The sequence below is a fragment of the Vombatus ursinus genome, unplaced genomic scaffold (genome assembly GCF_900497805.2).
Source record: "Vombatus ursinus unplaced genomic scaffold, bare-nosed wombat genome assembly UNPS02011014.1, whole genome shotgun sequence".
NCBI lineage: Eukaryota > Metazoa > Chordata > Mammalia > Diprotodontia > Vombatidae > Vombatus > Vombatus ursinus.
Genome location: NW_020950792.1, coordinates 2,136,175 through 2,154,293, shown reverse-complemented (window position 1 = coordinate 2,154,293; position 18,119 = coordinate 2,136,175). Strand labels below are relative to the sequence as shown.

The window sequence follows — 18,119 nt, the reverse complement described above, 5'->3', positions numbered from 1 at the left end:
TCAAAATCTTGTGGAAGTAAATGTTGAAAACTAAAAATAAATAAAAATTACCGTTAAAAAAATGACATCCATGTAAGGAATTCCCAGTTTGGAAACTTCTACTAATGCCTAAACAGCAACTCTTCCATAATTAATAGTCCTTAAGTGTTGCCTAGGACATAAGACTAGCCTGTGAACCCCAGTTAATATGAACAACCCTATTCATTCTTCTCTTTCTCCTCACTGATCTTCCTACGGTTCTGATCAATTTTATCCCACCCAAAACAAAGTGCTTATTTTTTAGAATATATTCTTCATTACCTCCTCACTCATCCCAGCATCACTGAAATTCCTTAACCCTCTTACCAGTATCCCTGTCTATCTCTGTGGCCTGAGATATGAACTAATATTGCTTTAAGGATCATGTGGGAAGACTAATTTTACAAGTTAAAAAAAGCAGAATGCTCTACGTCCCTTAAATTACAGATTAGTCTCAAATCAATTCTATTAGGTCATCTTAATTGGGATTTTCTTTACTCACTTGTAGATTCTAGACGTTTCACATCTCTTGATGTTTCCAAGAAGTATCGTCGAAGAAAAATGAAAACGACAAAAAGGGGAATTAAAGGAATCACAATCCATGGGATCACAGCTATGGCCACAGCTACCACGCAAATTATCTGCAGAAATGTCTGAAACAATAACAACAAATGTGATTGGTTATTAAGAATTCTTTGGAAGGAAACAAAGAGCATTTTGGAGGTCATCTTAATCATTTAGGAGCATGATAATGATTATTATTTAACATCCTATGGATAGTTAAAATCTCTTTGCCAGAAAGGCTTATGAGTAGAAAACCCTTGTCTATGAAGGTAATGGAAAATAATAAACAGTACAAATTAAAGTTTTGTAAAATTTGGACAGCTAGATGGCCAGGTTTGGAGTTGGGAAGATTCATCTTCCTGAGTTCAAATCTGGTCTCAGACATTTACTAGGCATGTGACCCTGTGCAATTCACTTATCCCTGTTTGCCTCAGTTTCCTCATCTATAATATTTGCCAGGAAAATCCCAAATGAGGTCATAAAGACTCAGGCATGACTGAACAACAAACAAATTAAAGACAAGAGGTATAGGGTAGTGCCTGACCATTGTGAAATAATATTTGGAAGATGCTTAGCACAGTGCACATAGTTAGGCGCTACATAAATGTTAGCTATTAACAACACCAATAATTGCTATTATTATTGTAGAATAAAGACTGAAGGGAGCTGGAGGTATTTCAAGGGGTCCACAAATCCATATGCACACTAAGCAGTATAATTTTGATCCTTATTTGGTGCCAAAAAGTCATACAATATGAGTAGTATAATAAGCAAATTCTTGAGTATGCTCTTATGATGAATAAAATAAAAATGAACATATAAATTTATTTGCTTTCAGTAAAGTACAGGCATAGCTCATTTTATTGTGCTTTGTAGATATTGTATTTTTTTTTAAACAAACTGAAGGTTTGTGGCATCACTGTGTCAAGCAAGTCTGTAGGCGCCATTTTTCCAACAGCATGTGCTCACATCGTGTTTCCGGGTCACATTCTGGTTATTCTCACAATATTTCAAGCTTTTTCAGTGATCTTTGATGTTATTATTGTAATTGTTTTGGGGAGGCAGAAATCATGCCATCTAAGATGGCATGCTAAATGTTTTGTGTGTTCTGACTACTTCATCAACTGGTCATTCTCTGGTCTCTCTCCCTCTCCTCGGGCCTCCCTATTCTCCGAGACACAATAATATTGAAAAATATTACATAAACTTAGTTGATAAAGCAGTGGCAGGATATGAGAGGACTGACTCCAATTCTGAAAGGAGCTCTAATGCTATCAAACAGCATCACATGTTACAGAGAAATCTTTCATGAAAGAAAGAGTTAATCAACGTGGCAAACTTCAGGGCTGTCTTACTTTAAGAAATTGCCACAGCCATTCCAACCTTTAGCAACCAGCACACTAATCAGTCAACAGCCATCAACATGGAGGCAAGAACCTATGCCAACAAAAGGATTACAATTTGCTGAAGGCTCTGATGATAATTAGCATTTTTAGTAATATTTTAAAAATTAAGGTATGTATATTATTTATTTAGACTTGATACTACTACACACTTAGTAGAGTATAGTACAGTGTAAACAACTTTTATATACAGTGGGAAACCAAAAACTTTGTGTGACTTGCTTAATTGCAATATTCACTTTATTGCGGAGGTCTGGATCAGAACCCACAATATCTCCAAGGTAAGCCTGTATAAGTATTACTGAATTCTCAGCAGGTTTTTATCATGTATTTTCTCATTAATCTGCAAGTTTAAAAATAGGCCATCATATTCAAAGAGAAGGTTGAAAACTACCAGTGTAGTTGTTTTTTGTTTAGTTGTTTGTTTGGTTTTTTTTTCGAAGAGGATAGAGGACAGAAATGGGACTCAGAGGACTGGTGCTCTAAATCTATTTCAATTAATTTTAATCTGACAAACATTAAGCATAACACTGTGTAGAAAGGCAAGGGCCAGAAAAGAGTCCATCCACCAAAAACCAATTTAGATGAGGAGTAAAAGACATGGAGTCGTGGCCTAGCAGGCTCTGAATCATAAAGGTGAGATTTTGCTAGTCTCTGAATAACTAAGTACCAGTCTACTGGACTCCTATTCCCTCATATCCTATGATGATAGAAGGTGGTATCGAATCTGTTGTCTTTAAAAAAACAAAGCAAAATGAGACAAAGGTGTTGGGTTCTGAGTCAGTAAATGTGTGACTGGGTACCCAGGGGCTGTACTGATCCATTATTTCATTTGATCCTTACAACAATTGTTCCAGATAAGAGGGCATGGATTGCAGTTTACATTTTGCAGATGAGAAATTAAGTGACTTACCCAAAGTTAAATTAGAATCCAGGTCTACTAACTCCTGGATTAGCGTTCCTTTCCAGGCTTAATTTAAGACCATTCTTAAAGTGTCTTAAATGAGCAAAACAATAAAACTTCTGACCCCTCTGGATGAGAAGGAGTACCCAAGAGGTTATACTAAAATATCTAGCCAAAGCCTCAGGCAAAGTAGTATAGAAGTATGAAATTGCCCTTTTTTGATACCTAGGAGGAAATATATTAAGTCAAAATTAGATGCTTTTGAAGGGTCCAGATCTGAGCAAGTCACCTTAAGGCTGCCAAGTCACCCCCAGGAAAAAGTAAACAAAATTACACAGGACTTTCTTCTAGAATTTAATGGCAGAAGACAGATGAAGTGAGGCAAATAACATATTCAAAGCTAGCTCCGAAGGAACAAAACAAAACAGAGCTGGAAAAGAGAAGGGGTTTTGATAAAATTATCTCTCAACCACCGAAAGACTGCTTTCCTGAAACAAATCTCATCTTCTCCTCTCCAGTTACATAATCAAGCTCCCCACTGATTCCAAAGAGCCCTTATTTTCCAGGCTACTTGTCCGACAATGGAAAATCCCTTAGGCCAGAATCCAAGTTATACTCATTAGATGCTGCAAAGACCATTAAAACAACAATAGATCCACACGACCCAGATGATTCAGACCTGTTCTTAAGAGTCACTATTAGACTACATGGTGCAAGCACGGTCACTGGGAGAAAAAAAAAAAGCACCAATCAGTCAGCATTTATTATTTATTAACAATGTACTTAACTCTGCGCCTAGTGCGCAGAGACAGAAGAGAAACAGGACTGCCTTCAAACGGCTTGCAATGGATAGGAGTAGGGAGATTACATCTACTCCTACATAACTATATTCACAATATGTACCCAAAAAATTAGGTGATACGGGGGACGGATAAACGGGCAGCTGCATTCTTCTGAAGGAATGGCTTCTTTAAGATGGAAGCAGTTGAGCTACATTTTGAAGGAAATCAAGTATTGTAAAAGGCAGGTCCAAGAGTCTGCAGATTCAGAACATGTGGGTTTGAATCCCATCTTACGCCATTTAGGAATGGTTTGATCTCTATCTCTCATCTGTAAAATGGGTATAATAAGACTTCTATGGCCTACTTTTCAGGATTGTTATGAGAAAAGTGAGAAAGAAAAACATTTCTTAAGACATGCTATAAATGGGAATAGTTATTCTCAGATCAAAGGCTTTACCTCTAACATTTTCAGATAGATTTCCTACCTAGAAGTACTCAAAGACTTGTGAGATTACTCTTCAGAAAGACAAGTACTTGTACTTGTACTTGCCTTCATAAATCAAACTGAATAGATAAGAGTACAGATAAGCAGAGACCTCTCCGTGAAAACTTCTAACCTTATAGAAACAAAATAAAATCTCTTAGGCACAGCTGTGACAGGCTGGTAATCTGGAGCACATCCAGCAGAGGGCAACCAGGAAACCATAACACAAGGGGATCTATTGAAAGAATCCGGAATTCTTAGTCTACAGAAGAGTAGACTGAGGAGGGGACGTTAAAGCTGTCAAAAGTATTTGTTCAAAGTATTTGAAAAGTCTTCATAAGGAAGAGAGATTACGTTTTGTTGGGTGGGGGCAGATGACCCCGTAGGATAGAACTACTCCCAGTGAGTAAAAGTTATAGAGAGAAAAATTTCACCTTGCTATTTCTAACAATAAATCTGTCCAAAAGTTGAATGGGCTGCCTTGGAACATGGTAGGTTCTCATACATTGGATATCTTCAAATAGGAAGCTAGATGACCCTTGTGGGTTCTTATGTGTTGGGCTCCACAATTTCTGAGGTTTCTGAGATTATGCCATTCTACTTTAGGGAAGCCACCAATTAGCAACTTCGTGAGAACAGAACCCTATTTTCTTTTGTGGATACCTGACTCTTTAATACCTAGAATTTCAGCTTATTAATCTACCATTATAACCATATAGGAAAATAAACAAAAACTAAAACTTTGCCATGTGACTAATGTAGTAGTACAGGGTGACAAATGTCTTTAAAAACAGTTAATGAGAAATTCTATTCTCTCTCTCTGTCTACTGGACCATGGAAGAAAGGTGATATATTACAATCCAGGCCTACTTATTCACAAAAGCAAGCAGAAAATTTCAAAAATAAGCAAGCAAAACAAATATACAACAACAACAACAACAACAAAAACCCCTCAATAATTACATTTGCTTATTAGCAGGAATAAGGGTAAAGGATGGAAAGTAAGCTTTGGGGCTGGAATGATGCCAGTATCCAACTAAGACATTAACCAGTTTTTCACTTCATTTTTGTCTTATGTACATATGGTTACATGTCATATATTTATGCAAATACTCTCCAATACTGGGTATCAAACTTACATTTTAGATACATTTAGATATTTGGAGCAAAGCCTATTTTGCACTTGACAGTTTCTCTTCTTGCTCTAGCTATACTGATTTTCTTTGTGCAAAAGCTTTTTTTTTAAAAAAATTCCATACAATTACAATTGTCTACCTTTTTTTTATGATTATTTCTTTCCTCTTTGTCAATATTTCTCACTCGAGTTTTGAAGGGTACCACCATTTGATCTTCTGTTTATTTTTTAGAATGAATTTTTTTTATTTAGGCAGGTAGGCGATGTAACAGATGGAAACTGGGACTTGGAATTAAGAAGACCTGAGTTTGAATCCTGCTCTAGAGAATTACTAGCTAGGTAAGATAGGGAAAATAATAGCAACTCTCTCACAAGGTTGCTGCAAGAAACAAATGAGTTATTGTGTAAAGCTAAATTTAGATTGTGTGTTGTTTTAGAACTTATTGGGATATATGGCATAAGACTGTGGTGTAAGCTTATTTTCTGCCTAACTCCCTAGTCAAATAGGAATGTTTCAATAAATGGTTTGTGTTCTTGGTTTTGTTAAACACTTTGTTCAGTTCCTTCTGGGTCTTGCTTATCTAGTATAAGTGACTGTTCCAGTTGTACATTTTTATTCCAGACCCTTCATTATGCCAAATTAATGCCACTATTTTGTCTTGTTCTATAAACTCCTTGGTAGTTTCAGTGGTATAGCACTAAATTGGTAAACTGAAATATTGTCCTTTTTATTATACTGTCACAACTCAAGCATGATTTCAATTGTTTGTCTTCCTTTATTTTTCCACTTTATTACTATCAGGAAATTTTTATGATAACGATCTATATGTGTACCAATGGTATATTTGGTTAAAAAAAACCATACACAGTACAGGGAAAGAAGGCAAGCATTTTCAGATTTCCTACAACAGTAAACAGTTCTTCTCTTCAGAGTTTGTATTCTTGAGTCTTCATTTCATTATATCTAACTTGCTATTTGAAACCTAATGTCTGGAGAGCTCAAGGCCAAGCTGTCATCACCATTACTTCCTTGCTATTGTCAAACTATGACAAAAGCTTAGGTCAAAGGTTCTTTACCTGGGGCTTTTGAACTTATTTTAAAAGGGAAAAGAACCTATTTGTACAAAAATATTTATAGCAGCTCTTTTTGTGATGGCTAAGAATTGGAAATTGAATGGATGCCCATCAACTGGGGAATGGCTGAACAGGCTGTGGTATGTGATTGTGATGGAATATTACTGTGCTGTAAGAAATGACAAGCAGGATAATTTCAGAAAAACCTGGAAAGACTTAACATGAACTGATGCAAAATAAAGCGAGCAGAACCAGGAGAACAGTTGTACAAAGTAACAGCAATATCGTATGACGAAGAACTGTGAATGACAGTTATTCTCAGCACTACAATGATCTGAGACAATCCCAAAGGACTAATGATGAAGCATATTATCTGCCTTCAGTGAAAGAACTGATACTGTTTGAATACAGACTAAAGCATGTTATTTTTCACTTTCTTTCTTTCATTCTTTTTCTTTTACTTGAGTTTTCCTGTACAAAATGACTAATATGGAAATGTTTTACATGACTGCACAAGTATAACCTGTACATGATTGCTTATTGTCTTAGGGAAGGGGGAGCGGAGGGAGAGAGGGAAAGATAGAATGTAGAACTCAAAACTTAAAAAAATAACAAATGTTAAAAAATTGTCTTAAAATGTAATTGGGAAAAATAAAATATTACACATATATATTTTATATATATATATATATATAAGAAACATGTTATAAATGCATTTCAACTGTTTTCTTTTTCAAATCGTTTGCATTTTTTGTTTATTTAAAAACATTGTTCTGAGAAGTGGTGGATAGGTTTCACCAGATAGTCAAATGGGTCCATGATACAGGCTTACCTCCATGTCCTTACTCCCTTAATTTGTTTTCTGATCAATGAATTCATCATAAATTGCTATGACACAGAAGCCTATCTCTTTAATGTCAATATTCTGGTGAGACAATATTGGTTGTTAATAATGAAATAGCACAATCTCTAAAGAATCAAAACTGAGGTGACCTGAAAGGAAACAGAGAGATTTTAGGAGGGCAGAAATAGACTGAAGCACATTGCTAATGATGACTTGCACAAAATAAATAGTGTAAAAGATAGCATAAAAATGTGTGATCAGAAAGGGACATAGTCCAGTTACAAAGGAAATTCAGGTATAACAGATAGACAGCTATGGCACTGATACTCAACAAATGTTAAAAGATCTAAAAGATTTTTGGAGAATTTAGGGAAAGATGTAGGTAAGAACCACAAAGGATGAGAAGCTATGAATAGGTTGCAATCTAAAGGTAGGAACCAATAATGAAGTACTGATGAAATCTGGCTATGATTTATTTAATAAGCTTGCCAAAAAACATGACTAAAATCTCATACAAATGTCAAGTTATCAGTGCAAAGTTACTGTTCTCATTCATTCCCATAGAAGTTTAGGTTTTATTAAAATATCCCAAATTTTACCAAAAAATACTATGCATGGTCAGTATTCTTATCACATTTCAGATGACATAAAGTCAGAAAGGATAGATAACCCTGGAAGACAGTGATTAGATCCAAAAAGATTCTGATAGCTCAACGAGTAAACCATGTGATAAGGTAACAAAATACACATATAATCTTGAATTGCAATGAGAATCATAGATTCCACAAAAGAGGAGGTGATGGTGTAAATATAATCAACACCTTGACCTCCACAATCTCCTCCTCTGACTGGGGAGTTCATCCATAAACTTCCAGCTGAGGATGTATCAACGTCAGCTATGCTCACGCCAAACTCAGATTAGCACTTAACTCCCTAGACTACTTCTCTATCTCCGCTCCAGAGGACTGACTTCTCCATGCTGATAATACCACCTCTAGAGTCTCTTGCTGTGATTGGCGAGTTAGGTTCTAAACCTCCATATGACGAAAAATCCATGCTAGTCATGCTCAATCACATCCCAGTTCAGCTCATGACTTTCCTAGATTAGTTCCTGACCTCGTTTCCAATCGGCTCCAGGAGCCCACCCTCCAACCACTTTCAGCTCCTTTTTAGGTACTGTCTTCTCCCATTAGTACATAGGCTATTTTAGTGTAAGGACTTCTTCCTTTGCATTCTCAGTGCTTGTCAGAGACACTGGTACGGTCAGACAACATTTGAAAAAAATGTCTAAGCTCTACAAGGGTTCTTACCTATAGTTCATAAACTTTTTTTTTTTTTTCGAGGCAATTGGGGTTAAGCGACCTGCCAGCTACTAAGTGTCTGAGGTCATATTTGAACTCAGGTCCTCCTGACTCCAGGGCCTGTGCCTTATCTACTGCACCACCTTAGCTGCCCCTCATGAACTTTTTTTTAAAAAAAAATTCATAATTGCATTTCAACATAATTGGTTTCCTTGATAATTCTATGTATTTAAAAAACATGATTCTGAGAGAAGTCTATAAGCTTTACAAGACTGTAATGGAGGTCCATGACACTGAAAAAGTTAACAAGCCCTAGTTTAAAAAGAACATTTCTAAGCTGGAGAACATTCAGGATCCTACAGTCCATACCATTTATGGATCAGTTAAAAAAAACCCAGTGATGCTGGCCTTAAGAGTTGGCCGCTCAGAGAGGACATGATATTTGTCTTCAAGCATAGGAAGGACTGTGATGCAGAAAAGGAATGAAATTGGTTCTGATTGGCCACAGGAGGCAGAACTATAAGCAACAGATAGAACATGCAAAATAGAAAATTTAGGCTCAGTGTCAGGAAAAATCTCCCCAATAATTAAAGCTGTCCCAACATGGAATGGTCTGCTTTAAGAGATAAAGGGAGCTACCTCATCGGAGTAGAAGAGCCCAAAATTGTCAGGTGTGTTGTAGTAGGGGTTCTAAGAAGCTCAGTTGTAGAATGGAGTTCTGGACTCAGAATAAAAAAGATCTGCGTTCAAATCTTGCATCAGACACTTACTAGCTGTGTGATGCAGAGTAAGGCCTTAAACCTCAGCCATAGTTTTTTCATCTGCAAAGGGAAAATAATAATAGCACCTAACTCAAAGTTGTCGTGAAGATAAAATGAGCTAAATGTATGTAAAGTGATTTGCAAACCTTAAAGTTATATAATGCTAACTAATATTATTGGGGGGAGAAAAGCAAGGGTTAGACCAGATAAAGGTTCTCTTAACCTTTTATTTTGTGTCATGGACCCCTTTGGCACTCTGGTCAAGCTTACCATACTCACAATAATATTTTAAAATTTAAATATTTGAACAAATTTTAATTTTTAAATATTTCAAACTTAAAATGCATAGGAAATACAGCTATCAAAATAATTATAAAACAAGTTCACGGACCTCAGATTAAGAACCCCCTGGATTAGAGTGTCCCTTCCAAGGCTGAAATTCTATGATTTGGTTAATTCTTCTGGTTCTAGGTTTTGTGAAATCCATAATGTTACCTATTTGTAGTTAGCAGCAAAATGTATTCTTATAGGCAAACATAACATCCATATTTGCAGATTCTGTTATCTTTGGTTGTATAGAGTAGAGAGGTGGAAAATGTATTTGGGCCCTGAATTCACTCAGTCAGTAGACAGTTTTGTATTAAAAACTGTCTACTTTATTTAATAAAATAAAATCATGATCATTAAGATTTCTAACACTTCATAGGAGCTAGAAATCTTTTAATTCTGCTGTCAGTCAGACTCTAACAATTCTGTTCCAAGTTGTTATAAGTATAAATCTTCTAGATTGCCTTAAACTATTGATTATGCTGTAGATATGACTTACGTGCTTATAAACAAAGTAGGATTTCACATCTTGGGTAAGAAGACAAGGCAAGATTTTACTTATGATTCAGGGGCAAAAAAAACAAACAACCCAAAAACAAAACTTGGTGCATAGCTTTTAATCAGCAAGTTGTTTACTGATGTAGGTGTTTGTCAGATTCTTATACATAATGATAATACAAAATTATCTCTTAAATAAATATTGGGCAGAATATTGCTGCTGGTTCATACTGCAGTTGCATGAACAATGGAATTGAAATGCTGGAAGTGATTAAAACATAGATGGCCTGAAACAACAAAATGTTATAATCGAAAGCATCAGACCTGCAACCAGGACATCTGAGTTCAAGACCTTATTTTGTCATGAAATTGCTGGGTGGGCTCAGTTAAGTCACTTGGGGTCTATAGACCAAAGTTTCCTCATCAGGAAAATGAGAATGTTTACCTTCCAGCTTTCATACTGCATGACTCAATTCAATTCAATTCAGTTTATTTCAATTCCATAAATATTTATTAAGTTAACTACTGTGTGTAAAGCACATTTCCAGGCTCCCTTGTAGGCACTGGCCAGAAACAAAATGGAGACAAAATATGGGTCCATGCATTCAAGCTTTATAATTGAATAGCGAATGTGGCATAAACTATTTGTAGTACTAAATAATACTTGATTTGGGGTGTGACAAGAAGGTTACAAAGTGTTATGTGAAGTGTAAGCGTGAAAAGGGAGGGAATAAGTATTTATATAACACCTACTATGCGTCAGGGACCATGCTTAGCATTTTTTTTTTCACAAATACTATCTCATTGATCTTCACAACAACGTTGTGAGGTAGGTGCTATTATTATCCCCATTTTACAATTAAGGAAACTGAGGCAGGCAGTGGCTAAACGAAGGAAGACCTGAGTTCAAATTCAGCCTCAGACAACTTCCTAGCTGTGTGACCCTCATGTGTGCATGCATATGTTTATTTGTTGTTGTTGTTGTTCACTTGTTTCAGTCATGATCTCATCTGGGATTTTCTTAGCAAAAATACTGGAGTGGTTTGCCATTTCTTTCTCCAGTTCATTTTACAGATGAGGAAACTGAGGCAAACAGGGTTAAGTGGCTCACCCAGGGTCACACAGCTAGTAAGTTGTCTGAGGCCAAATCGGAATTCAGGTCTTCCAGATTCCAGGCCCAGAACTCTACCCACTGGACCACCAGCTTCTTCTATTATCTACTGGAGCGGGGTCAATCAGGGAAGGCTCCTTTCAGGTCTAGCAGATAGAACACTGGACCTAGACAAGACTTGAATTCTAATCCTACCTTGGATATTTATTCAACTTCTGTTAAATTTAGATAAGAGCTCACAGATCTGGACTTGTGAGGTTCAAATAAAAGAAGAGTGTTTCATAAACCTTACAACACTTTTTTGTAATTTATTTTTATACTGTTATTAAAGGTTCTACAATGGTGCAGCATTTCAAATAGGTTTCAAAGGACAGATGAGAACTGAACAAACTGGAGGGTAGGGAAGAAGAAAGAGAACTGTATGTAAAGTTAGCAGTGTGAGCAAAAGTAAAGGGCTGGGAAAGTTAAACAAATATAAAAATAAGTTTTACTAGAATATATAGTAGAAGGAAGTATCCAGCATGGCCAGAACTGGGAAGGAAGAACTGGGGAGGAGGGAGGGTCAAGGGATACATGCAACAGATTTCAATGAGACTATATTTTTCTGCAAGTCCATTAAAACACAGCAAGACAAATAAAACCAAAGTCAACAAAAGGTTCTGAAGAGTCAACAGAGACTGTGTAGGTCTATTGGGGCTTCTCCCCGTAGGTACGTAAGGACTTTCCCCCTTCAGCATCAGAGGTAAGTCAGCAAGTGAAAGGCATGTGCCTATCGAGCACCTGGTACATTCTGGGGTGTCTGGAGGTCAGCTCCATCTTTTCCACACCTGTGAGCTTTACAGGTCCCACCTTGGGCCCCTTCTCCTTTATCACTGCTATTTCTTTTGAGCCTCACCCATATCTGCAAACTATGTGAAACCAGAACTCCATGGAATGTTGATTGTCGGTTTAAAAAAAAAAAAAAGAATTAAATTTTAAATAGGATCTACACAAATCTGCTGTATACCTGGACCCTTGTGATCAGGTGAGATAATATTTGTAAAGCATTCAGCACAGTGCTTTGCACATAGTAGGCTCTATATAAATGCTTATTCCCTTTCCTCCCCCTTGTGTCTCAAATTGTCCTCCCATCTTTTTCACTTCAAGTTCCACTTCTGTTCTCTTCTAATCATTCAATAAGCCCATGGTCCCAGGGTTAAAGACGCAGTAATGAGGCTTTAAAAATGTTGTTTTTACAGGCACAAGAGAAGGCAGATTGGGGGCTACTTTGTAGTGCTTTTTTCTTTCAGTGTTTGGAGTTTCAGTTTTTGCAATCAGTGGTTCAGTCCTTTGGTTTTAGCCTTTTTTATAGACATTAACCTGTACCAACTTTTGGGCTACAGTGAGAATTCAAATAAGACACCAACTTCCTTCAAACCTAGAAGCTATCTGGGTTTTAAATGTCTTAAATCCCTTACAAGAATGTAAACTTTAAAAAGTCAGGCACCTTAGGTATCATTCTTTATTGCCCCCTTAACAAGAATGCTAGGCACTAAGTATTTGTTGACTGAGTATAAAATTACCTTAACAAACATTGCTCAAAAAAAGAACTTGAAGCTATTAGCAACCATATGAAAGAATGTTCCAAATCACAAATAATCAAAGAAATGTAAATCAAAACAACTTTGAGGTTTTACCTCACATCCTATAAAATTGGCAAAGATGACAGAAAAGGCATAGTCATCATTAAAGGGGTTGTGGCAAAAGAGGGATGTTAGTACACTGTTTATGGAGCTAAGAAATAGTACAATCATTTTGGAAAGCTATTTGGAATTATGCAAGTAAAGTAACTAAAATGTCCATTCCCCCTTGATCCAGAGATTCCTCTATTACTCTTATATGCCAAGAAAGTCACTGCCAAAATATTTATACCAGCACTTTTTGTGAAGGTAAAGAATTGGCAACAGAGTCAACGCTGATGAATTGGGAAATGGCTAAACAAATTGTGGTACATGATTTTAATGGAATGTTAACTACTCTGGAAGAAATGATGAAAGTGACAAATATGGAGAACACGTAAGTTGTGGCTTGCCTATGCCTATAATACTGTAATAGCTGATACTTGCATACTGCTTCAAGTTTTATAATTTCATTTGCACGCATTATGTTAGCTAATCTTATCTGCCCATACTAGCCTTGTATGGTAGAACGGGTAACTATTTTACAGTTGAGCATATTGAGTCTCCGAGAGGCGCTGCAACCTCACCAAGCCCATCCAACTAATAATAATGACTCTGGGACTGTAACTGAGGACCCGAAAATTCAATCTAGTGTTTGTTTCTCTATACAATGCTGCCCCCTATTTTGATGGGGGAAAAGTTGTACTACCTATTTAAAACCCCTCAAAAGTAACCAAATGGTACACAAAGCATAGTCAAATGCATATACACATATGTAACCTATACATATATAGCTTAAGGCTACTTAAATTTTAATACCTGTAAGTCACTTCTGTTTACAAAATTATAAGAATAATATTTTATGGGTATATAGCACTCATCATAATAAAGGGCTTTAATCCGTGATTTCAGTAATCAACTCAGTGAGCTGATCCTTAGACATCAGCCCTATAGTTAGGTTATAAAGTATTGAGGAGGCAGTGTTAAAGGCCTCATTCTGAGGTCTGATACTATCTCTGTATCACAATGGGGCTGAACTAAGAGGACAAAGATGGCAATAAAGAACAATGGAAAGAGTGAGGGGCAGCTAGGTGGTGCAGTGGATAGAGCTGAAGTCAGGAGGACCCAAGTTCAAATCCTGCCTCAGACCAAACACTTGACACTACTAGCTGTGTGACCCTGGGCAGGTCACTTAACCCCAATTGCCCTAAAAAAAAATTAAATTAAAAAAAAAAAAAGACTGAGACTTACTGATTCTGTCATCCTGGGCAAATCACTTAATCACTCTCCATCTCGGGCTGGATGGGTTGGACTAGCTGGTCTGTAGGTTCTCTTTGCATTTTACATCTATGATTCTATCATTAGCCTTATTTTAGAGATGCAGAAATGAAAGCTCATAAGGTGCAACATCACATGGCCAATAATGGCAGAAGTGTCCCACATTTTGACTTCCAACATTCTGACTTTTTTCACTATGAGGCTCTTCTTTATTAAAGGAGACAATACATTTTTCTCTGGAAATAGTGACATTAAAAGTCTAAGCCTCCTCAAACTATCTGAGTAACTCTAATTAGCTATGACAGAACAAATATAAAAATTATTTGGTTGATAATGGTCTTTAAGATGGGTAAGAGCATGCTGGCTTTCTCTCTACAGCCATAGTTTAACTGTTCTTGGATTCTTTCATAAAGATGCCCAGAAACTGGCAAGTGAATAAGAGAACAGTTGAATTTCCTCAATTGCTTCTTCAAAGGACCCCATCCAGTAGCACTATTGCTTGGAGTTTAATGATGTGCAGATTTCTAGTAGCATTAACACAAGTGAAATCCTTAATTTTTCAGTAGGTCATGTCCTCTAAAACTATACACTTCAATATGACCACAAATGTACTCAGATAGACACTGGTTGGTCGATAGAGAGGAATGCACAAGAGGGTTCCTGCTCACCACCATGCTGCTTTTTATCCTGTCTCTTTTCCTACAGGCACTTAACTATCACCTAATACCTCAACCTGCCAGTTTTACACAAAACCAGAAATCATGCCTAGGGGGCAACATAAGTCAGAATCAACTTGGTCTTTCAAGTCCAAAAATTAGATACTTATCAATGATTCCAACAAGCCATGACAACTCATTGCTTTCTAATATTAAGAAAATCCATCTTAGCCTGATATGCTGAATGAACAATGGTAGCAAAGACCTAGTTTTCATAACATTTTTGAAGCTGCTCAGATCCCAGCATTCCTTTTTTTTTTTTTTAAGCATAACAAAAAAGTTACAATTGAAGTGAGCTGGTTTTTTTTTAAGCTACCAAAGATCACATGCTTAAAATTAGTTGTTGGCTACCTGATTAGCAAGCTCTTTTATACATGAAAGTCTCTTTTGTTTAGGTGGGTGGGGGAGTCAACAAACCATAGACATCTCAGAATGACAAAGTCATTGTTAAGCTAAAGGATGCTGGGATTCTTTCTACACACTTTCCCTGACTTCTCCACACAATAAAATGCAAGGGTCAGTGGTACTGAGACAAGCAAAGGCCAGTTCCACCCTTTTGCACCTATAAAAGCAAGTGACCCAACCTATTATCCCTAAGTCTTAGGCCCTTTTTGTTCTCAATATCCAGATGCAGCAACTTTTTTTTTTTTTTTAAAGAAATGACTGAGGACACCTCCTTCACAGTTTCTTTTTCTGGGGCATTTTCACTTCATAAAAGCTGCAGTCAATGTGTTTTGTGTGTGGTGAGGAGGGACTGACACATTCAGTGGTGGTCTCAGCCACTGCCTACATTGGTGGCTCAAGTAGTCTCAGGATTAGGGCTTTGTGTGGGATGAAAGGAGATGAAAAGTCAGTTATTTAAGCTCAGTCAAGCCATTGATTTTTTGTTGTTGTTGAGGGGTCTAGGGGAGGAAAGTTTTGCAATTCAGTTTTCCACAATAAGGCAGCCCTTCTCTGAGGACAGCTGCAAGAGGGTTCACAAGTCCTCAGCATTCCCCAAGAATAAGACAAATCTTAATATTGCTAAATGCAACATATGCACCATGCCCTCATTTTCATTTGTCTTCTTTGTTAGCAGGAAGGTTCATTAGTCTTTCTACAAAATTTAAAAATCTCTCTCTCTCTCTGCACTATGTTGGTGCTTGTTAGCAAGAGGCTTCAGATAACAGATGCATTAAAACTAAGGTATCTCATGAATCTAATAGTCTAATGAATCTAATAATAAAAGCAAGGATAACACAGAGTAAAGGCCAAGTAGGAGAAATAAATTTTAGAAATAATTAGATATTATGATTCTAAATGGGGAAGAGTCTTATAGAATGACTAGGGATAACATATTTGTTGTCTAGGGGATACTAAACTAATGCAATTATTGTTAGAGACCTGATCATTTCCATTGGTAATGCCTTCAATGACAAATAATTTTGTTATGGTAGTCTATCTGCTGTTTAAGAATTGCCTTGATTTTTTTTAAAAAATCACTAAATACTTTTGTTTATTATGGATAACACAATCCCATTTGGAACCATGTGAAGAGAAGCATGCCAAACACTTAAACCATTAAAATACAAATTGCAAAGTCTCCTAGAGAACGAAAAATGCATTTTAAGCCTGGATCAGTTTTTCTGCTGTGTTCTCAAGTTCAGCTGCATTAAAGTTTTTCAGTAAAACTGGGCCAAGTATGCAGATGAGAGGAATAGTTCTACAAGTCAATTCTTAAACTGAAATGAATCCAAAGCCATTGGATTTTTTTCTTGATACAAAAAAAAATACCAATTAAAATATTATCTTCTACAGAAAGCCTCTCCTAACTCCTCTGAATTCTAGTGCCTTTTTCCCTCTCTTAATTTCTCTCTCAATTATTTTCTGTTTATCTTATATATTGCTTGTTGTACATATTTGATTACTTGTTGCCTCTCCCATTAGATTGTGAGCTCCATGAGGGCAGAGATTGTTTTTTGCCTCTTTTTGTGTGCCCAGTGCTTAGCACAACGCCTGGCACAGAGTAGGCATTTAATAAATGTTTATTAACTGACAGTCTTCAATCTACTTACTATATTCATTTAGCAGACATTACTCACATGGCAATAAATGATTGTGATTTGTAGTATTTATGCAATATGATGCACAAATTCACTGACTAATTTTGCAACCAACTTATACTGAAATTTTCCTATACACAAGCAATACCACCAATATACTCTTGGTTACCATGTAAGTGAAAGCTGCCAGTGACAGGCAGCATCCTGTTCTGGTAAAGTAATTGGCAAGGAAATTAAAGCCTCAATCAAGAAGACCAACCTATCGTTTCTGAAGTCGGTAAGGGGTTAAGTTATATATACAACCATAAAGCAATAAAAGTAATGATGCTAGTGTTCAACATCTCTCTGACAATTAAGACAATAAAACCATGACAAATGTATGCCACACCTGGCCTCTTGAGTAGGTTCACTAACAATATTTTGAAACTAATTGAAAACCAAATGGCTGAATATGCTGGCTGCCAGTGACCACTTAAATGATCCTGGGTCACTTAATCTCTGAGATTTATCTATAAAAAGAATGGGGACTGGATGAGATAACCCTTCAGGTCCTTTCCAGCTCTAAACCTATGACTCTATGTGTTTTTCCCTTCTCTTTCCATGTCTTTTATTTTCTAGGTTAAGCATCTTTAGTTCCTTCAGATGATCCTTACGTGGCACCCAAGGCCGTTCATCACCTTGGCCCTCCTCTAGAAACACTCTACCTTCTCAATTTCCTTCCTAAAATATGGTGCCCCAAACTGAACTTAATATGGTCTGGCAGAGGCAGAGAAGAGGCCTGGGGGGACCTGAGCAGGACATGTGCAGAAGAGGGATGGAAATGAAATGAAACCTAAGCAGCTAAGTTAAAAAGGATAGTCCCAATCCAGGGAGGAAAAAAGGAAGTCCTCACCACCCAAAGTCAGACAGGGACACCTACATAGGAAGAAAAGGTATTATGACCCAGTACAAATATTAGAAATTTTACATTGATACCTTCAAAAGAATCTATAGGGTAGTCTACAAATTTATTTCAAAGATTTGTTGATGATAATATTTTGGAAGTTTTTTTTTTCCATAATTACCAACAGAGATACCATAACATTCTTTGAAATACTTTTTTTGATGGGAAGTCTCCATTCTAGGTATGTGACTCAAGTAAATAGGTAAAATTGTTTCAAGGTCACAATAGAAGCATCATGAATCATCACTGGTTAATATTTTCCTCAAAAATTGTTTA

At 36.6% G+C, this 18,119-nt stretch overlaps 1 protein-coding gene across 1 annotated transcript in view; it reads right to left on the bottom strand.

Moving 5' to 3' along the window:
- Positions 1 to 18,119, bottom strand: part of ABCC4 (ATP binding cassette subfamily C member 4) — a 261,117-nt gene that overhangs the window by 61,744 nt on the left and 181,254 nt on the right. The window contains exon 21 of the mRNA XM_027855684.1: positions 521 to 671. Coding sequence (XP_027711485.1) covers positions 521 to 671 — 151 coding nt within the window. The remainder of the gene's footprint in view (positions 1 to 520; positions 672 to 18,119) is intronic.